This window comes from Gadus chalcogrammus, chromosome 16 (genome assembly GCF_026213295.1).
Source record: "Gadus chalcogrammus isolate NIFS_2021 chromosome 16, NIFS_Gcha_1.0, whole genome shotgun sequence".
NCBI lineage: Eukaryota > Metazoa > Chordata > Actinopteri > Gadiformes > Gadidae > Gadus > Gadus chalcogrammus.
This window is the reverse complement of record NC_079427.1, coordinates 35,291,938-35,314,317: the sequence shown is the minus strand read 5'-3', so window position 1 is coordinate 35,314,317 and position 22,380 is coordinate 35,291,938. Positions and strand designations below refer to the sequence as shown.

At 43.9% G+C, this 22,380-nt stretch overlaps 1 protein-coding gene across 1 annotated transcript in view; it reads left to right on the top strand.

Annotated features, from left to right (window-relative positions):
• Positions 1 to 22,380, top strand: part of fer1l6 (fer-1 like family member 6) — a 210,437-nt gene that overhangs the window by 101,327 nt on the left and 86,730 nt on the right. Inside the window, exons 29-30 of the mRNA XM_056610925.1 lie at positions 556 to 689; positions 875 to 982. Coding sequence (XP_056466900.1) covers positions 556 to 689; positions 875 to 982 — 242 coding nt within the window. The remainder of the gene's footprint in view (positions 1 to 555; positions 690 to 874; positions 983 to 22,380) is intronic.

Below are 22,380 nucleotides of genomic sequence, written 5' to 3'. Positions count from 1 at the left end.
TTACGTAAGGTTTGTGTTTACATAAGGTATGTGTTTGAATACATAAGGTATGTACTTACTTAAGGTCTGTGTTTGAATACATAAGGTATGTATGTTACGTATTTCAATACATAAGATATGTATTTTAATAAATAAGGTAAGATGTTTCAATCTGCAGGTCAGGTGAGTTATTCGTTCTTATTTAGACATTTATGTCTACATTTATGTATGTATATACATTTGTTTACATACAGTTGTGGATGACCTGAGGATCATCTAACACAGACTCAACAATGTCTGCGTTCATCTGGACGATCATGTGGTCAGCAGGTTGAATATCATAGTTAGTCTGTGTTAGACAGAAGTAGAGAGAGGAGAGGGGAGAGAGCAGAGAGGATAGAGGAAACAGAAGAGAGGAGAGAGGAGGGGAGAGAGATGAGAGGAGAGAGGAGGAAGGAGAGGAGAGGAGAGAGCACACAGTCCTGTGGCTCCAGGCTGAGTGAGGAGGTGTGATCGCTGATGTCAGCTCAGGACCGTTGTGTTCTGCGGTCATCAGACCTGTGTCTGGTCCAACAGAAGTGTTGCAGCAGGGCTCAGAGACCGGCTCTACTGTACCGACCATTCAGGACGTCCTGATCACTGTAGAGGAGGAAGCCCCTCCTCCCACCCTGGCCACTGCCAGGACAGAAGCTTCTCTCAAGAAGAAAAAAGTGAGCAAACACACACTCACTCACTCCCCACTCACAAACACACCCAGAAACGGTCACGCAGTCCCCACTAACAAACACACATCGAATAGTCTGTATTATTGTTGATCTTGCTATTTATTCATATTCATATTTCTTGTGTGTGTCTCTATGTGTGTGTGTGTGTGTGTGTGTGTGTGTGTGTGTAGAGCTTCCGCTCCTCCAAGCGTAAGAAGAGAACCATCGCTGATGAGTCGGCTGAGAACGTCATCGACTGGTGGTCCAAATACTACGCCTCTGTTGAGCGACTGGAGCAGGTAGAGAAACCCTCACACTCATGAAGAGAGAGAGACTGGAGCAGGTAGAGAGACCCTCACACTCGTGGAGAGAGAGCGAGAGAGAGCAAGAGACTTTTGACTTTTAATTTGGACAAATCACTCAGACATGTCATAAACCATCATAAACCTTTTTTTTTTTTTATCAAACAAAAACAAAGAAAATGACAGAAGGACAGAGAGGCAGACAATACACTCAATTTAGCCCTTACTGCACTTTGAAGCTCCTTAATGCACTAGCTTCTTGAAACGCTTTGCATGTTCAGTTCTGTCATGGTGGATTTTTTAAAGGGAAACTTCACCCATTTCACATAAGCTTTGTATTTTTAGAACCCCCCGCATATTTTTGAATGGTCTAGCATCATTCCCTTATTTTCTGGAGAGACTGGAGAGATCCGTATCGATCTCCAACACTTCCTGTTTTTAATGACGCAATATGACGATTTTTGCGTACAAGAAAACAGGAAGTGTAAGAGGAGATGATTCTCGTAAGACTACAACCACACCCACTGACGCTACAGACCTATTAGAGCAGTGCCAGTGGGTGGGACTTCACCAGCAGAAACTAACATCCACAGCGTCTGAAGCTAAGATAACAGAGGCTGTTGATAAAACTGAAGTACATTGGCGGAGGGTACTGGATCTGACATAGAAGATGGCTCCATGCAAAAGTTCACCATTTCGAAAGAAATACAAACGAGGACTACCGTATTTTCCGTACTATAAGGCACACCGGATTATAAGGCGCACCTTTAATGAATGGCCTATTTTAGAACTGTTTTCATATATAGGGCGCACCGGATTATTAGGCGCATAGAATAGAACAGTGGTTTTCAAACTGTGGGGCGCGCCCCCCCTGGGGGGCGCCAGAGTTCTTCAGGGGGGGCGCGACGTGAGAAAAAAATAAACCCGAAGATTCAAATCATCAATCGTACTTCAACTGTAGAAGTAACCTAACTAAATCGATTTTCAACCGTTTATCTTCGTGCAAACCATTTAACAAATCTACACACTTGTATCTTCAATAATATCTAAACAGAATTTCGATATCATTTAAAATTTCTTCAGAATCACAGTTTTAGTTTCATACCGCTTCGTTTTCAGCTGTTTTCATTGAAGACGTCAGCCCATTCTGATACACCTACTTCTAGACATCGTAACTCATTCATTTTTCAACCGTTTACCATCGTTCAAACCATTGAACAAATCTACACACTTGTATCTTCAATACTATCAACGGAATTTTGATAGCATTTATACTTTTTCAGAATCACAGTTTTAGTTTCAAACCGGCATCGTTTTCAGTTGCTTATAATAATTTAGGTCACCATAGCAACGCCGGTAAACAAACTCAGCCGAATAGTCGAATCTCTGGACGGAAAAAGCAGATCTGATTTGACTCTGAAAATTCAGAGTCGGGGACCCTGAATGAATCTGTGTAAACTGGCAGTTTACACAGATTAAGATGTTCAAATGTATTTAAAAAAGGTTAAGTTAAAACATGCTTAGATAAAGTTGTTAAATTGTGTTAAGAAATGTGTTTAAAAACGCACAAAGATGTTTTAATGTTTCAGAAATATGTTTAAAATTTTTAAAAAATATGTTTCAAATGTTTTAAAATTATGATCAGAGATGTTTAAAATGTGTAAAATAATTAACATAGCTTTCAAAACACAGGTCTTTAGAAAAAAAAAAAATTGGGGGGGGGGGGCTCAGCTGAATTTTTTTCTCTTTGGGGGGGCTCACTCTCTCACACTTTGAAAACCCCTGGAATAGAAGATTTCGTCTCGTCTACGAATTCCTCAAATTCTTGTGTGTGCGAATTGAACAGTTGGGCGAGTAGGCCTACGGCATCCAACATGCCCGGATTCCTCTCGTCATTATCCGAGTCATTGTCGCTGTTGTTGCCTGGCAGTTCAGTGATTATTCCTGCCCTCGTGAAAGCTTGGACCACAGTGGAGACTGTTATATCAGCCCAGGCATCCACGATCCATTGGCAGATAGTGGCGTAAGTCGCCTGGCGCTGTCTCCCCGTCTTGGTGACGTGTATTCGCCTTCTTGGCCCCGTCCACACGAAGCCGATTTTTTGGGTGAAACCGCATAAAAAAACGCTTTTGGTGGACACGGGCTACGGCCACACCAAACGCGTGTAACGTGCCTAACTTGTCGCTTGATCATTATGTGTCACAAAAATTGGTTCAACGCGCCAAGGCGCCTGTGGCTGCGCTGGATTTAGGAGTCCGAGGTAGGAAACCCAAACGCCGCCATGTTTGGGTGCATGATAGAGTTTAGATCGGGTTAGATTAAATAATCTCGGATATAAATAACAATAATATAGTCCGCCAAGACGTTGAGGTTGCTTAGCAACCAGAGACGCTGTCCATGCAAGTGAATGGAGCGTTCCCTCTTCGTCATAACTATCAAACCAAACATCCTTCAAATTCAACGAGCGAACATTATGAAATTAAAATGCACATTTCTCGCTAAAAATGTTTACATAAACGCATTTAATGGCGTAACTATGTTACTATTTCCACCCAGAATAAGGAAAGATGTTGGCCGTATGCTTCTGTGCAAGCGTCACTACTCTAGTGACGTCGGTTCAAGCTCCACGCTGATTTGTTCCATTAGTAGATGGAACAAGGTGTCCGATAGGCGGAGATGATCAGCGGGAGTGGCCGCCAGCCAAGCTGTGCATGGTGGGAGTTTTTGTCTTCAATCCACAAGCGCCAAAAAGTCACTTTCTGCCTTTTCTCGGTCAAGACGGCACCAAATTAGAATTTTATTTTATTATTCGACTACATATAGGACCCAATTTCAATACATATTCATGTTTGCACCGGTGAAATGCTCCTTTAAGGCTGCAGTAGAGGACAACAGAAAAAAATTACAGTCAGGGAAAAACATTAAATATTTATTTTCCGATGACCCTTTATGACGTCCAGGAATCTTCTATGGAATACAACTTCTTCTCGCCCCTCTGAAAAAGCTGTTCCAGAACATCCACACTAGCCCCCTCTACAGGTTGCTGCACATCCTCCATGATAACATCCTCGTACTTATTTACATCTATCTCAAAATTGGTTCTCTCCAAGGAGTGCTCTTTGCGCACAGATTTCGCCCCCGCCTGGCTCATACCTCTCTTTGCCCTTCATTTGCCACCACTCTGCCCTGGTGTGCTGGACGGTTGCAGCTGCGGTAGGCCCGCCGTCTCCTGCGCGCCTTCCATAGCGTCTACCTCCAGCAAGGCCGCGCGAGTCGTTGGCTGCTAAGGTGCAGTGGCGATTTTGGTTTGGAAACTCTGGTGGGGCCCATGCAGAAAAATATTATAACGCAATCCAGAAATACCACATATTACTACCATCACAAAAAAAACAGTAGCAAGTGACAGAGGGGACCAAAATTGCAGCTGAATAATGCCATCACTCAAACGCGAATCTGACGACATATATTAGGCTATTATAGCAATAGCACCACCAAATGGCAGCGTTCAAGATCTCACAATATCAAAACTCAAGAAAACAACAACGTGGCAACAATAAAAACACAACGGCGCACACCCTTTACACAGCAATCAATATGCAAAGCCACCACTCACAATATACCAAAAAAAGAAGAAGTATGGTTTAAGTTGCATTAAGTTTGCAGGCCACCATACTGTACAATTAACAATGAATCTAGCCTGATAGAGTGGTTGCCTATTCAGACCTGGATAATCCTGGGTGAAAATTTAAGTAAGTTTGGGCTAAGATGGTAATTACCTGTGCTTTAAGGACAGTGCTGTCTGGTCTCCTTTGTGTGGCTGAGGTGAAACACAAGCATTTTTTTCCGCTTGAACCACTCCTGGTTGAACGATCTATTCTTGTCCTTTCCCTCTTGAATAATGATTAAATCCGTCGGGCGATGTGGTCCCAAACGTTTTATCTCCAACTTCTGTTCAAGTGCTAAATCTCACATGAGACAGATACTCAACACGATTCATCATTTAATGAATGAAACGTCCATTTGTTGTTATTTACTGTAACAGTAACTGTAACAGTAACTACGTTAGCCAGCTAGCAAGATCTGATCGGCTCCCGCCGTAAACCCCGCCCTTTCTACAAATCAGCCAATGAGAAAAGCTTTGGGGCACTAAACTTCTGGCCCCACCGCCGAAACAGAAGCGGGCGCTGCGCACGCGCTTGCTCGCGCAACAGCACCAGTTTTCTACACTGCAGCAGACGGGGCCATCTCGGCTGTGCCCCACCGAGCGGAACAGACGAGACGGAGCAACGAACTATTTCACACACAACTACTACACTACAAAAATTGCGTTCATCAAATTAAAACTGCGGACATGTAATTAATTATTAACAATTAATGTATTATTAACTTATGCTCAATGACATTTTTGAAGAAAAAAAGAATAAGTATAAGTATAATCGTGCCCTGCACGGCAGCGTTCTCTGGTGGGGCCGTGCCCCACTGGCAAAGACGCCACTGCTAAGGTGCCAGAGCCAACTCTTTCTCCGTCAGTTTCACCCCGGTCTGTGGGTGTGGTACCGGCTGTCCGGGAGTCGACCACAGGTCCCGGTGGTGTTGGTGCAGTACCGGCTGTCCGGGAGTCAACCACAGGTGCCGGTGGTGTTGCTGCGGTACTGGCTCAACTTGCATTGGCTGTCCCTCAAACGTCTGATCTGCCACCGCCTCACTTGCCGTGTTCGTGGCCCCAGAAGGCTGTCCTCCCCGCTCCGTATTCGGGCATGATCTCTTTAAATGTCTGTATTCCCAACACGTAAAATAGTTCATGCCGTTTGAGGAAATGTACATAACATAGTTAAATTCCAGCACTTTAGAGCAGCACTTCCCACCAACTCAGCATAAAGCGCCTATAGAACATCATACACCGACACCGAGGGATCCGGCACACACCTGCAGCCAAGCCTGGCAGGGAGGCGGGGCTTGGTGTAAACACCTGGTGTGGCCATCCTACATCTGGGCAATGTTGTTGTTTGTTTGCAGCAAAAACGCTTCTGGCAATGCTCCCAGTCGGGCAGAATCGCGTCAATGGATTTTTAGGTAAAAAATAAAACATTTTGCCTTCTCCAAATATTAATTTCATCACTGAAAAGTTTTCGCAAATACAGGTATATAACTGGGCTAGGAGAGCAAAGAAAGGGCCGGGTCAGTTAAACAATGAACCAAAGTCTCCATCTCCCCACAAATAGGATGTCTCTTTGATAAGGCTTGATTTCTGACGCTCCCAATCACAGTTATGGCTCCTTTCAATATCCTCCGTTGGAGGTCTGCAGTTTTTCTCGTGGCCTGTATATCACCACCCACTCATTTGCGTCACAATTCCCTCCTTGGTCATCTCAGATTACCATTATTTAAGCAATAAGCACCACTTAACAAACCGAAAATCTAAAGTCAAAAATAGAAAAAATCATCAACCCCACCAACCGATTAGTAGATGGAAAACTCCTTATGGAGGCAAAACCACATCGCGTTCTCCTATTTATGGAACGGCATTCACTTTGGCCTCCTCCGTACGTCCAATCGTGAACTCGGCTGACCAAAAGTTATGAACATACGTAAGGAACGTTACCAACTGGCTCAAAGAAATTCAACAGTCCCATTATCAGTTCAGTGATACAACAACAACATGTTACACTTGCAACCAAACAATACTATACAATAACAAACATAACCGGCATTGGTTGTTTAATAATTCGGCATTCAAGTAAACCAGGAATATTGATTCTCTTAGATACAGGTGTAACTATAGGTGATGACTATCCTATATACTGCAGCTGGATCAGTTCGGGGCTCTCAGGTGATATCTCGTCCGTGTTCAGATATTTAGTTAAAATAAATCGGATTTTAGAAATTGATCCAAAAGTAGTAGGTATATCTGATCCCCATGTATGCTTGGATGGAACCTGGCGCTTCTGGAGCTCCCACTGCTGTGGTGATCAGCCGATTCAGTAGCCCTCCTACGCAGGGAATACAACAGCTACCAACCACAACTAACACGGTCACTACCACTATCCCCGCGACGAGTACTGACTGGATCAAGCCCTTCCACCTACCAAACAGGTTCTCCAACCATCCAGTGAAAGGGTCATTAATGCCGGAGTTCTCTGCCAATTCTAACCTGAGGGATTGTAATCCTGCCAGCGCCCTGGCCACCGACCCATGCAGAGTTTTGTTATTGGGGATGAAAGTACAACATGTTGTCATCCCACACACCCCTCCTCCTTCTGCGAATAACATATCCAAGGCTAGCCTATTCTGATATGTCATCCTGGAGCTGGCAACTAATTGTTGTTGGTGGCAACTAAGGCAAGGCAAGGCAAGGCAACTTTATTTATATAGCACTTTTCATACACAAGGCAGACTCAAAGTGCTTCACATATAAACATTGTTATACAATAAAATAAAATAATAGATAAGTAAAAGAAAACATATGCAAAGAAATGAGTAAAATAGTAAGTGCAATGTATTTAAGATCAGATCAACAGTCTCTCTGGTATCCGCGTCGGGACTCCAACCCGACCTAAAAGGAACTTGGTACTTTCTCTGGGACTCCAACCCGGATTCTAGTAACCCTTATCCTTTCTCTCTGGTATCAGATCATGTATCTTTCTGGTAAAAATAGAAAATTAAATTGAAAGTTAAAAAGGCTTTTTAGTAAGTAAAGTGCAATATATTTAAGAGAAAATTAAATTGAAAGTTAAAAAGGCTTTTTAGTAAGTAAAATTGAAAGTGCAATGTATTTAAGATCAGATCAACAGTCTCTCTGGAACCCAAGTCTACAGACTACAACCCGACCTAAAGGACAATATTCTAGGACTCTAACCCAGCTTCTAGGACTCTAGCCCAGACCAAAGGCCTTATTCACCCTTATACAACCTTTCTCTCTGGTATCAGATCATGTATTTTTCTGGTAAAAATAGAAAATAAAGGGAAACTTAAAAAGGCATTTTAGTAAAATAAAGGTAAAGTATTTAAGATTTAGCAGAAATCTAAAGCAAACATAAAAGTCTTCAATCTTGTTTTAAAGGTGCTCAGAGTTGGGGCAAGTCTTGAATCCTCAGGGAGTTTATTCCAGCTATTTGTTGCATAGTAACTAAAACCTGCTTTCCCATGTTTCGTGTTTACTCTGGGGATAATTAACAGATTGGTCTCAGAAGATCTTAGTGTTCTAGAAGGCTTATGTAGTGGAAGCATATCAGTTAAATATTTTGGGCCTAAACCATGTAGGGATTTATAGGTTAGCAACATGATTTTAAAATCAATTCTCTGACCTACAGGAAGCCAATGTAACGATTTAAGAATCTGTAATATGTTCAAATTTTTTGGTCTTTGTTAAAACTCTAGCAGCAGCATTCTGAACAAGCTGAAGCTTCCTTAGAGTTTGTTTTGGGAGACCTGTAAGGAGACCATTGCAGTAATCAAGCTTACTAGTGATAAAGGCATGTACAAGTTTTTGTAAGTCTTCGGTGGACATGAGCCCTCTAAGTCTTGCTACATTTTTAAGGTGATAATATGCAGATTTTGTAACTGATTTGATGTGACTTTCGAAATGTAAATCAGAATCCATGATAACCCCTAGATTTCTGGCTTTGATTGAGGTTTTCAGGGACAGAGAGTGAAGGTGTTGGGTTACTTTAAGCCTTTCCGTTTTAGCACCAAATACAATTATCTCTCTTTTATCCTCATTTAGCTGAAGGAAATTTCGGCACATCCAGTCTTTCACTTGCTCAATGCACTGGCACAGCAGATCTATGGGCCGATAGTCATTTGGTGATAGCGATACATAGATTTGCGTGTCATCAGCATAGCAATGATGGTCAATATTGTTATTAAGCATGATTTGCACTAGTGGGAGCATGTAGATGTTGAATAAAGAGGGTCCTAAGATCGAACCTTGTGGGACTCCACACATCACGTTGGTTGATTCTGATACAAAGTTGCCGATGTAAACAAAGTAGTTCCTATTTTGTAGGTAGGATCTGAACCAATTTAAGACTGTGCCTGAAAGCCCCACCCAGTTTTCTAACCTGTCCAAAAGTATTGGACAGTTTTCAGGGCTTTTGGGAAGTTGCCTGACTGGAGAGAGTTGTTAACTATCTGCAATATGTCTATTGCTAGGCAGTCAAAAACATTCTTAAAGAGGTTGGTAGGTAATAGGGATGGGCACGAGTAGTAAATTCCAAACTCGAGTGATCGAAGGAATTCCTCGAGGATCAATCGAGTACTCGTTAAAGGTCCCATGACCTGAAAATCTCACTTTGTGAGGTTTTCTAACATAAATATGAGTTCCCCTAGCCTGCCTATGGTCCCCCAGTGGCTAAAACTTGCGTTTGGTGTAAAACTAGCACTAGCTGTTCTGCTCGCCTTTGAAAAAACGGAGGCTCAAGCGCGCTGATTTGGAATGTCTGTATTCATGACGTCATCAGGAATCTCAGCTCCTCCCCTTACTCTGCCTGGCCCGCCCAGAGACGTTGGCCCGCCAATGAGACTCGACCGTGTGAGCGCCACATGTGTGTGTGTGAATACACACACTGTAACGCAAGTGTTTCTTGTCGGTTCTTTGACGTGTCTTGTATTTCCACAACGAGACTTTCGTGGGGGTTATCTGAGCCATGGTTGAGAAGGAATTGGGGGAAAGGAACTTTGGTTTGACTCGCTGAAGTACATGAACTGCGAAATGCCGCCGGTTGCCGCGAGGCACCATCGCCCGGCAGCGGGCAGCCGGCAGCAGGCAGCGCGCGGTTCAGTTGACTTCAGGTTGATGTGAAAGTGGAAGAACCAGAGACGTTGCAGAACCCGACAAAGTCGTTTGTGATTCATAATATCGTCTGGAGGCGCACACAATATGTTATATGATATAGATATCTATGTATTATATGATATTATTTAGATATAGAGCTCCAGGACTGTAACGCAAGTGTTGTAGGCCTACACTTCCTTGATATTTGGATAACTGTTCTGCTGTTGGTGTGATGGCGCATAACACGTCGGACTCTCGTCTCTGGTATTTCTACAACGAGACTCGTATTGGGGGTTATCTCAGCCAAGGTTGAGAATGAATTGGGGGGAAGGAACTTTGGCTTTGACTCCCTCAAGAACATGAACCACGACAAGGAGGAGAAAGGGATCTTTGCCGGGCAGCGCTTATGCACCTCCGCCTCCGGCGGTGGTCCCTCAGTGGGGCTCAAGCGGGAGACATTCGCCGCCAACAATCCCTTTCTCCTCCATGTCGTGGTTCATGTTCTTGAGGGAGTCAAAGCCAAAGTTCCTTCCCCCCAATTCATTCTCAACCTTGGCTGAGATAATCCCCAATACGAGTCTCGTTGTAGAAATACCAGAGACGAGAGTCCGACGTGTTATGCGCCATCACACCAACAGCAGAACGGTTATCCAAATAACAAGGAAGTGTACAACACTTGCGTTACAGTCCTGGAGCTCTATATCTTAATAATATCATATAATACATAGATATCTATATCATATAACAAATTGTGTGCGCCTCCAGACGATATTATGAATCACAAACGACTTTGTCGAGTTCTGCGACGTCTCTGGTTCTTCCACTTTCACATCAACCTGAAGTCGACTGAACCGCGCGCTGCCTGCTGCCGGCTGCCCGCTGCCGGGCGATGGTGCCTCGCGGCAACCGGTGGCATGTCGCAGTTCATGTACTTCAGCGAGTCAAACCAAAGTTCCTTTCCCCCAATTCCTTCTCAACCATGGCTCAGATAACCCCCACGACAGTCTCGTTGTGGAAATACAAGACACGTCAAAGAACCGACAAGAAACACTTGCATTACAGTGTGTGTATTCACATTGATGTGGACGTTGAAGAACCAGGAACGTCGGAGAACCCAACGCGGTCGTTTGAGATTCATAATATCGGCTCACACAGCTTTTGGCCGTGATAAGATAGATTATATGATATAGATATCTGTGTAGGCTATATGATAATATTTAGATATAGAGCTCCAGGACTCCCGTGTGTTCTAGAATATTTACAGAACACGGCTAAAGGCTGTGTGCGCCTCGCCATTGCGATACATCCACTGTAAACAGAGCGCATGGTACCGTGGCTGCAAGCTGCTCAGGGCCACACCCTCACCCTCCTCCTTGACACGCCCACCGAAACAGCGCATTTGGGGGAAGCTCAATGTGCGACTGGCTCGGAGTGTCTGTAACTCTGCACCACGGCTGAATTTCGGGAACGTCTTTAAATACTGTGTTAGTTGCCCACTAATACCTATATTAAAGAATACATAAAATAGCATGTCATGGGACCTTTAAATCAAATCTATTTTTAGAATGCAACGCATCTGCAGCAGGAATAGGCCTGATGATGAACGGCAATATTACCAACCAAACATGTAATGCTTATTTTCCATCAAAACAGTCAGAGTTATCAGAGTATTCATTATTTATTTTTGCAAACGTTCAAAACACATTTTCCTTACAAAAATAAATATGCGTCTCACAATTTAAATCACGTCGAACCAAGGCCTGTAACAGTTTAAAAAAAACGAAACAAGTAGCCTAACCATTGCAAATAAATGCTTAAAGCTGCAAATAAAACGGCAGCAAATGGACTATGGAAATACTCAGCGTTGCGATCTTCTCTACACGCCCGGGATTACAGCTGCGTCTTGCGGCGGTGAAAATAGCCGACACACTTTCACTTTCACCGTTGCTGCGGGTCTGCTTTCCCGAACTCACCGTTGTGTTTCAGGAGCATATCTTGCCGCATAGTACTTTCTGGTAGCTCGATTTCGCTTGGCATATTTTACATTTCACCTTATGATCTCCTATTTCTTTAAAGTATTTCAATTCTTCGCTGCGGTTTGCTTTAACCGCCATCTCTTAACTTTTTGAATTCTGGCGTGCCTGCACACGGCACGGAACGCGCCATGGAAATGGATGCATTTAATTTTCTTTGTGCCCACGTCATGCGTTAGTGGTGCCGACAGAAAATTGATACATTTGCTTCAGAAAACTTTGCTTGTGTGTGTATATGCAAACTCGAGTTTGCCTGTCCACCAACCGAGTTCCTTTGTAACGAGGAGTACTCGAGTAATCGATTCCTCACGCCCATCCCTAGTAGGTAAAGAATCAAGGCAACAGGTGGATGGCTTTAGTTGTGTAACAGTTTCCACAAGAGTTTTAGAGTCAATAACATTAAAGCATGCCATCCCTGCCACGTTACTTTTGCCTGAACAGGGTGGTAGTCCAACATTTTTGTTTGAAGTGGAGATATTGATGGCGCGTCTGATGCCTTCAATTTTATCACTATAAAAAGCTGCAAACTCATTGCATTTCTGCGTGGAATGGAGATCAGGTGGAATTTGTGTTGGGGGGTTGGTCAGTCTGTCAACAGTTGCAAATAGGGTTTTTGCATTATTATTATTGGATTTAATGATATTGGAGAAAAATGTTTCTCTAGCACTTTTTAAGTCTGAATTGTAGGCACGGAGGCTCTCTTTGTAGATATCATGGTGAATATGAAGTTTTGTTTTACGCCAGATGCGTTCAACCTTCCTGCATTCTTTTTTCTGTGCTGTTACAGAAGCAGCTTTTCTCCAGGGTGCCTTTTGCTTTCCAGAAATCGTTTTAACCTTATAAGGTGCAATGACATCCATGACTTTCAAAATTTTCAAATTAAAGTTTTCTCCAAGATCATCAGCAGAACATGGGTTGAGAGGTGGTAGTAAGGAGATGGCCTTTCTAAAAAGTACATAAGATTCTTCATTGATATACCGTTTTTTGACAGTATTTGATTTTGTCTGTATGTCGGGAATAAAATATATATTAAAGAAAACACAAAAGTGGTCAGACAAGGAAGGATCAGTCACAGAGAGATCAGAAACATTGAGGCCCTTTGTGATAACCAGGTCTAGAGTGTGGCCCTTACAATGAGTAGTCTCTTTCACATGTTGGGACAGTTCAAATGTGTCCAAAATGGTAAAAAGTTTTTTTGCACACTTGTCATTCAAATCATCAGTATGAAAATTGAAGTCACCAGTTATAACTAGACAGTCAAAGTCTGTGGAGATGCTCGACAATAATTCTGTGAATTCATCGAAAAAATTTGCAAAGTATGTGGGTGGCCTGTAAATAATTAATAGGAGAACTCTGGGGGAGCATTTCAATACAGCACAAAGGTATTCGAATGATGGAAAATCACCAAATAACATCTGTTTCCCCTGAAAAACATTTTTAAATATAACAGCAACCCCTCCACCTCTTTTTCCAGATCTACATGCATCAAAAAAGTTATAGTTGGGAGGAGCTGTCTCTATCAGAACGGTTGCACTGTTATTTTGTTCCAGCCATGTTTCAGTTAAAAACATAAAATCCAGTTTAGAGGTGGTAATAAAATCATTAACTAAAAACGATTTGTTATTAAGAGACCTAACATTAAGTAGACCCATCCTGATGGTGTTGTTGATAGGCTTTAAGGTTGTTTTTGGTTTGGAGGAAATATGTAAGAGATTTGTGAGGTTAGCAGTGTGTCTAAGTTTCCCTTTGTTTACTCTCTTAGTGGTTACAGCAGGAATGCAAAAGTTGCCATGTTTTGACATAGGCAAACAGAAAAGGGTGTCGCTAAAAGTACCTTGTATGGCCCCTCCCACCGATCCTGTGGTTCTTTCGGCTGTGTTTTTTCACCCAGATCCTCCCGCCAGGTGTCACCACTGTTGGAGAAGGGTCTCTGCCTCGGACCTCCCTTGGTCAGTGATCTGGTAGAAGAACCTTAAAGAAGCCTGGTTTAGCGCCTGTAGGTACTCTTGCATTACATCAAACCTGTCTGATGGGGGCCCTTCCGACGGTGGGCTGTGTGGTCCCTGCATGGGACGCCCTGTAACTAGTTCATGGGGGCTGAGAAGGATGGTGCTTGAGGGGGAGGACCGTATGGCCATTAATGCTAGTGGCAGAGCTGTCACCCACGTCATCTTTTCCCTACTGTCCTTTCCCTAACTTTCCCTGTTAACTGGTTCACCTGAATGTGACCTAAGGTTCGGGTTTCCACCTCCTCTGCGCTGTCCCTGAGTTTCTTCTGTCGGTCGCTTCTAAGTATCTTGGTCAGCTCTTCGTTAATCGTCTGGTTAGCTCGCTCTACCAGGCCTTCTGATTGGGGGTCATATACTGAGCTGAACTGGTGTTTTAGCCCTAGGTATGTTTCCACCTCCTGGAGGTGGGCATTGGCGAAGTGGCTACCATTGTCTGAGCAGATTAGCTTGGGGTATCCCCACCGGGGAATCAATTCCTGTACTAACCATTTAATCACTGTGGCCCCATCTCCCCTTTTAGCTGGGGTAGCTTCTACCCATCTAGAGAACCTGTCGAAGGCTACTAGCATAAAGTGTTTTCCGTCTACCCTGTTCTCTTGTCTCATATCTGTGAAATCGATGCAGATTTCTTGAAATGGGAGCTGGGGTACGGGGAACTGTCCTTGGGTTATCTTGAACCCCCGTCTTTGGTTACAGGCTTGGCACGTCTGATAGTCCTGGACATACTGGTCGCACACCGCTTTGAGGTCTGGATGCCACCAGTATCTTTCGATACTTTCCCGGGTCTTGGCCTTTCCTTCGTGTGCCAATCCATGTTCTTTTCTCAGGAGGAACAGAAGGGCCTTGGAGGGGACAACCTGCTTCCCAGTGGAGGAGTAGTATATTCCATCCAGGCTTTCCCTGGCCCCTTTTCCTCGCCATACCTATTTCTCGTAGGGTCCTGCTGCTTCTTGCATTTCTATGACCATCTCTTCATTTGGGTCCAGGGTTGTTTCCTCATCGACCAACATCAGGTGTACTACCAGGGCGTGTCCTTCTTTCAGATGTTCTACTGGGACGTGTCCACCTGCCTTCTTGGCTGCTTCCACTTCAGCCCAAGAGGCTACATTTTCTCCGTTGGCGGCTCTGTAGCAACATCCGTCAGTGTGCAAGGTTATGTCCACTGGATCAAGGGGTTCCGCCCTCAGTCCCGGTCGGATTTTCACTGCCTTTTTATATTTCTTTGGCGCACACGTGGGGTTCTCCATCGTTGGGGCCGGGCATGGTGTCTGTCAGTTTCGCGTTCCTGGTGGTTGTGGTGATTGTGTAGTCTGAACTATCAAGGTATGCTTTCACCCCATGGAGAGTATGGACAACCACCGGGTGTGCATTACTATATAGGCCGTCTTGTAGGCCGGCTTGAACTAACGTCACTACTTTCAAACAAAGGACTACAGGTTAAGACCACTGTAAAAAACCTTGGAGTCCAAATTGACAGTGACCTCACTTTTAACAGCCATATCAAGTCAGTTTCTAAATCAGCTTTCTATCATTTAAAAAACATTTCAAAATTAAGAAATCTCATGACAAAATCAGATCTGGAGAAGCTCATTCATGCCTTTATTTCTAGCAAGCTTGACTACTGTAACGGTCTCCTCACAGGCCTACCCAAAAAAAATATCAGGCAGCTCCAGCTGATCCAGAATGCAGCTGCTAGGGTCCTTATGAAAGCAAAGAGGTCAGACCACATTACACCCCTACTAAAAACTTTACACTGGCTCCCTGTCAGTCAAAGAATAGATTTTAAAGTATTGTTGCTTGTTTTTAAATCACTAACAGGAATGGGGCCCACTTATCTCGTAGACCTCCTCCAATACCACACCCCCACTAGACCTCTTAGATCTCAAGACCAACTGTTTTTAACAAAACCAACTGTGAGAACCAAAAGCGGTGAAGCTGCCTTTAGTTTTTATGCTACTCAGCTGTGGAACCAGCTGCCAATTTCAATGTACTTTACTGCACCCTCTATTGTTAGTTTTAAAACCAGTATCAAGACCCATCTATTTTCTGTTGCCTTTTCTTAGACTAATTTTCTGTTTTATATGCTCTCCCTTACGCATAACCCTTTATTCACTTTATTTATGTTTTTTATCTGATTTTATCCATTTTTGATTTTTATATTTTGTCTTGTCTTCCTTTTATTATGGAAAACACTTCATTGTATTTGTGTAAAGCACTTTGGGTTGCCATTGGCATGAAATGTGCTATATAAATAAAAGTGCCTTGCCTTGCCTTGTCCAGGCTTTTGGCGATAGCACATATAGCTTTTCTACACTCAGGGAGTCCTTTTTCTGGTGGTTCCAGAGCAGAGCTGTGGTAGGCCAGGACTTTTCGCTCTCCTTGGTATTTCTGCCACAGGACTCTGTTGAACACACAGTCTCTTACTGACACATCTAAGTGAAAGGGTTCCTTGTAGTCTGGGGTGGCCAGACTGCTTTGTTTTAGCCCGGTGAATGCCTCTTCCGCCTCAGGGGTCCATTCCAACGGGGTTTTCAGGTTTCTGTGTCCTGCTTTGGTGATAAGCTGTCGCAGTTTGGTTGTCTCAGCTGTGTAGTCAGGGATGCAAGACCGTATTTGGCTTTGCGTAATTTCTGATCGCGCTTTTGTGTATTTCGCTGATCTCTCTACTATTCCCTCCTAATACTTTCCCTAGGAAAGTTACCAGTTGTAGTTTGGCTTTCTTGAGCTTGTAGCCTTTGTCTGCTATTGTCAGCAGTAGGGCCTCGGTGTCCTGTAGACAAGCTTCTTTTGTCTCAGCTGCCAAGAGGAGGTCGGAAGGAAGGAAGGACCAGTTCTGCCAGGTTCTTCTTTAGGCAGGCGTTGAAAATGGTGGGGGTGCATCGGAACCCTTGTGGCATTCTCGTGTAGGTGTCTATACATGAAAGCGAAGAAGGGTCTTGACTCAGTTGCTAGGGGGAGGTAGAAGAATGCATTGGGAAAGATATTTGTTGTCTGTGGTGTACCATTCACGGACCGCCTGTGCCCTCTTTACCATTGGCCCAAGTTGTTTGGGTTGGTGTTCGGTGCCGACTAAGAGGGAGTCGGCCCTGTCCCCTTTGGGGACAGGGCCTTCTGCGCCTCTGCCCCCACTCTGTGGAATCTGCTCCCCCTCCATATCCGCTGTGCCACTTCAGTGGAGTCATTCAAAAAGCTCCTGAAGGCACACCTCTTCTTAGAGGCCTATGGCCTTTAACCTGCCCCCCCCCCCCCCTGTGTACACCTCTTGTTAAGCGACCTTGGGTACCTTGAAAGGCGCTATATAAATTGAATTTATTATTATTATTATTATTAGTCATGAGGGCCGCTCTCCGGTTCCAGCTTGAACCACGATTGTTGTTCTGGTGTTAGGTCGACTTCTGCCGCCACTCCTTCGGGTCCCTGGAATATATCTCCACATCTTAGGTCCTCCAGTTTCCCATTCTTCTGGTCGCACCACGGTTCGTCGTAGGGCAGATCCTGCTCGTGGGTGTTGTTGAGTGTGCAGTGTAATGGGTCCAACAGCTCATTGTATTCCCCCATCTCCTGGAATCACATCTTCCATTCTTCATATGTCCTGTCCAGTGCTGGAGTCGTCTGTGCTGCCCCTGTCACTTCCTCTCAGTAGATGGTGGTATCTTCCTGAGTTTCTGGTCTTGGGTCATCTATTAACATGAACATGTGTGCTCTGTGCGGGGCCGGGCTGGTGTGGTGGTATAGGGTAATGCCCCCTGAGTCGCAGGCAAATGTTATCTGCAGCGAACCCATCAGGTCATTGCCTAATAGGTAGATGGGGCATGATGGGGCATAGAGGAACGAATGAGATCCTCTCTGTTCCAGTATATTGAAGTCAAGTGGGGTTGTGGACGGCTTCTCCATGGGTTTCCCAGAGAACCCCATGCTCTTTAAAGAGCGGCGAGATAGTGGAGGTGGGCTCCCTGCGAGACTTCCGATTGTTGATACAGATGCTCCTGAGTCCGCTAGGAACATGAATCGGTGTCCACCTACATACGCCTCCACTGTAGGTAGTCCAAGCCCTAGTTCCTTCCTCGCCTGCTTGTCATCTGGGCATCCCTATGATTGTACGGGGTACATGGAAGCGCCTGGTGGGGGCGGACCCTCAGGGGGATTCTGGGGCTAGTGTTGCTGTGATAAAAACCTCTGTTAGGCCATGTCGGAGTGTTAAGAGGGGCAATCCTTGATCCAATGTCCTTGTTGCTAGCAATGAAACACCCCTGTGTATTCTGTTGCGGCGTCCTGCCTCTCCTTCTCTTCCTCCTCTTCCTCTGTATCCCTGGTTCTGGTATTTTTGCTGCTGATATTGTTGCTGCAGGGCGGCCATCATGTACCCAGGGTATTTGGTGGGTTGGTATCCCGGCTGTAGCCATTCAGGTAGCGGGGTCTCCTGAGACACTGGTGCCGTTGGTTGGGTCGACAGGGACATCATGGCCAGGGGTTCCCAGGCGTCTTTAGCTTTTTTATGCAGCTGGGACCTCTCCATTTGCTTCGAGTTGTTTCTTCATGTCTTCTAAATCTTCTTCCTTGCCTAACCGCCTCTCTTCATCAAGATTGAAGTGGTGAACGAGGTGTTCTACCCACTCCGCCCATGGTTTGGTGGACAACCCTACCACTGTCTGTAGTCCCTTCTGGACCCCAAGTGGCAATCCTAAAGGGAAACTGCTGGAAAACTTCAGTAGAACTGATGTCAGTCCTCTTCTTGGCCAGCAGGGAGAGACGTTGAGGTAGAACTGGGGATAGCTCTCTTCTCAGCCAGCAGGGGGAGTCGCTGAGATAGAACTGGGGATAGTTCTCTTCTCAGCCAGCAGGGGGAGTCGTTAGGTGGGACTTTAGCTACAGAGACTACTAAGAACTCCAAATATGGCGGTGGGGAAACAAACAAAACAAATTGATCAAAGCCTAAAAGCTCCACAGTGCCCTTATCTGTAAAGCTGGAATATGTGGTATTTTATGGCATAGGGCCACCATTCACTTACAGTAGAACACACTCTCTATCTACCTCCTCTGTGCTGTGAGTATATGTATGTATATATATGTATTAGGGATGGGCGTGAGGAATCGATTACTCGAGTACTCCTCGTTACAAATGAACTTGGTTGGTGGACAGGTAACTCGAGTTTGCATATACACACACAAACAAAGTTTTCTGAAGCAAATGTATAAATTTTCTGTCTGCGCTACTAACGCATGCCGTGGGCACAAAGCAAATGAAATGTATCAATTTCTGTGTGGCGTGTTCCGTGCCGTGTGCAGGCACGCCAGAATTCAAAAGGTTAAGAGATGGCGGTTAAAGCAAATCGCAGCGAAGAATTGAAATACTTTAAAGAAATAGGAGATCATAAGGTGAAATGTAAAATATGCCAAGCGAAATCGAGCTACCAGAAAGTACTATGCGGCAACATATGCTCCTGAAACACAACGGTGAGTTCGGGAAAGCAGACCCGCAGCAACCAAGTGTGTCGGCTATTTTTACCGCCGCAAGACGCAGCTCCCGGCTAGAGAAGATCACAACGCTGAGGATTTCCATAGTCCATTTGCTGCCGTTTTATTTGCAGCTTTAAATAATTTGCAATGGTTAGGCTACTTGTTTCGTTTTTGTTTTTTTTAAACTGTTACAGGCCTTGGTTCAACGTGATTTAAATTGTGAGACGCATTTTTATTTTTGTAAGGAAAATGTGTTTTGAATGTTTGCAAAAATAAATAATGAATACTCTGATAACTGACTGTTTTGATGTAGAATAAGCATTACATGTTTGGTTGGTAATATTGCCGTTCATCATCAGGCCTATTCCTGCTGCAGATGCGTTGCATTCTAAAAATAGATTTGATTAAACAAGTACTCGATTGATCCTCGAGGAATTCCTTCGATCACTCGAGTTTGGAATTTACTACTCGTGCCCATCCCTAATATGTATATATCAGTGGAGGCTTCTCCATTGTGGAGAGGGAGGAAGATCCTCCCTAACATTGTTGAGAATAAAAAAATGTAGATTGCCCAGACTACTGTAATGAATTAATGCCCTTAAATATGACTACTTTAATGCCTTTGAATACATAATGTTTGTTTCCCTGGGTAAAGGGACATTAGCTCCCCCTATCGCCTATTGACAATTACTTCAGGGAAGAAGGTCCTCCCTCAGTGCTGCTATGCGACAGTCCTTGCTAGGCACCATGCCTATAGATCAGGGGCCGTATTCACAAAGCATTTTATCTTACCGCTAGGAGTGCTCCTAACTCGCGCTAAAACATTTTACGTAGGAGTTTTTTCTTAAAAGTTATTCACAAAGCCGCTGAGACCTACTCTTACTAAGGATAAATCACAAAGAGTGAACTAAGAGTGACGCGCCGTTGCTATGGATTACGTCAATTCTCGTGCACGAGTTTAGAAGCAGTCAGTTCGGTGATTGGTTGTTCAGACGAGCCCACTGAATCACCGAAAAACAAGGAAATAGCCTAGGCTAGAAATGAATTCCTATTAAGTAGTTATAGTGCAGTTAGCAGAATACACGCATCATGACAATTTTGTGCAGACCACGATAATGACGTTGTGGCCTGCACGTTCAAGAGAGAGAAAGCAAACAATAAAAATACGTAAAATTTAAAAGAAAATAAATGTTATGAACTACACAAGTGTTGACTGATTTGTGCCAAGGTGTTTACCAAAAATGTGTTTTCAAAGTGATCCCTAAATGCCAGTCCACTCGGTTCCACATGGCCAAATTCATTGTCATGTTGATCGCCATCATCATCATCATCATCATCATCGTCTGGCTGTGGAATGTTCCTCCGCTTGCAGAGGTTGTGTAGAATGGCACATACAGTGATTACTGTGCTTGCCCTCTCTGGGGTGAGGCGTATTTCGCCGTGGAGGACATGAACCGACGTTTCATCTGCCCTATTCCTCTCTCCACAACATTTCGTGTATGTTTGTGTGCTCTAGCATATATGGAAGAAATCAGTAAACAATAATATGGATTCAACAAATAAAAGGCGTCAAAGAGCCAATACGATGTGTTTTACGCATAGGACTAAGCGTAATCTGCGTAATCACTTACATGTTATACTTTAACTGTGCTCCCGGTTGTGGATTGAGGTAGGGTGTCTAGAGCCACGTCTTGCATGGATAGTCACTGTCTCCCAGCAAGTGACACCAAACTGGTACATCTCAAAAAGCTGCCTCAGACCGCTCCCCATTAAAATGCGCGAATCATGGGTAGCTGAAGATCCAGGCCACTTTGCAACAACATCCAGTAGGCTATGTTAAAATTTGCATCAAAAACAACCTGCGTGTTGATGGAATGCACTTTCTTCCTATTGACGAACACGTCCTCGTCTTTTGATGGCACAATTATTTTTATGTGCGTCCCGTCAATAGCACAGACCACACCGGGCATACCTGCAATTGCCATGAAGTTGGCTTTGATCCTGTGTAATTGTTGAATGTCCAAAGGAAAGTTTATGGCACGGCTGACTGATGGTTGCGATATTTTTAAATCGTCGGCATTGCAAAGTTGCATTTCCCCTGTTGCTAAATAACGTAGTGTGGCCAAACATTTTATTTCGGGACTAATCAGATTATTCCTGTTAGTCGGGGATGTTATTGCATCGCGATTAACTCCACAACAAGTTTAATACCCTAACATTTCGTCTCGCAGGCATTTACGATTCTTTGTGAATAGGTCTTACTGAGTTAGGAGTCCTCTTGAGGACTTTTAAGCTCTCCTAGACTTAGGTGCTACTTTTAGGCCTAAAATACTTTGTGAATTGCTCTTAGTGAAAAAAGTTAGGAGTCCTAAATTGAAGAGTGACACGCCCATTATTTTTAGGAGTTACTCCTAAATTCGCCAGTTAGGACCTACTTTTAGCCCTAAAATCCTTTGTGAATACGGCCCCAGGTTGTTTAAAATAATGTTCTCGTTCTTTTACTAGTTTTTTACTCTGACCGTTCTGTTTGATATTGTGGAAAGGGTGAATGATTCAGCATGATGCATTTTAAATGGCATCACTTTTCGTCTTGAGTCTTTTCATAAAACAATTGTAACTGAAAATAAACATAGGTAAATTACAACCAATAACTTCAGTCATTGAGGGCAAAAATTGGCCCAGGTTTTTTTATTTACTTGTACAAATCAACAGTAGGCCTGATTTGACTAATGGGCTTTGCATCCTTTCCTTCTGCCCTTGTAGTCCATTTCAAAGACATGCTGCCCACCAGCATTCAAATTACAGTGATGCCACTGGTGGCTTTGTATCAATTTTATTCACATAACTGTCCCTCAACCTGAAACAACTTGAGTCTCACATTCTTATGCCACCATACACCAACAGTGCAAACAGGCCAATTGCAACCAAGCAAGCAGTCCTTCCTCCCTCACACACCAGTCCCTCACACCCGCCACTGGTATATATATATATATATATATATATATATATATATATTTTTTTTTTTTTTTGTATCGTCCTGTTTTGATCAGTATATGCCAATGTTTTTATCAATAAAAAATCATTTGCACAAGGCAAGCCGATGCAATTCACCATGTTGATAAG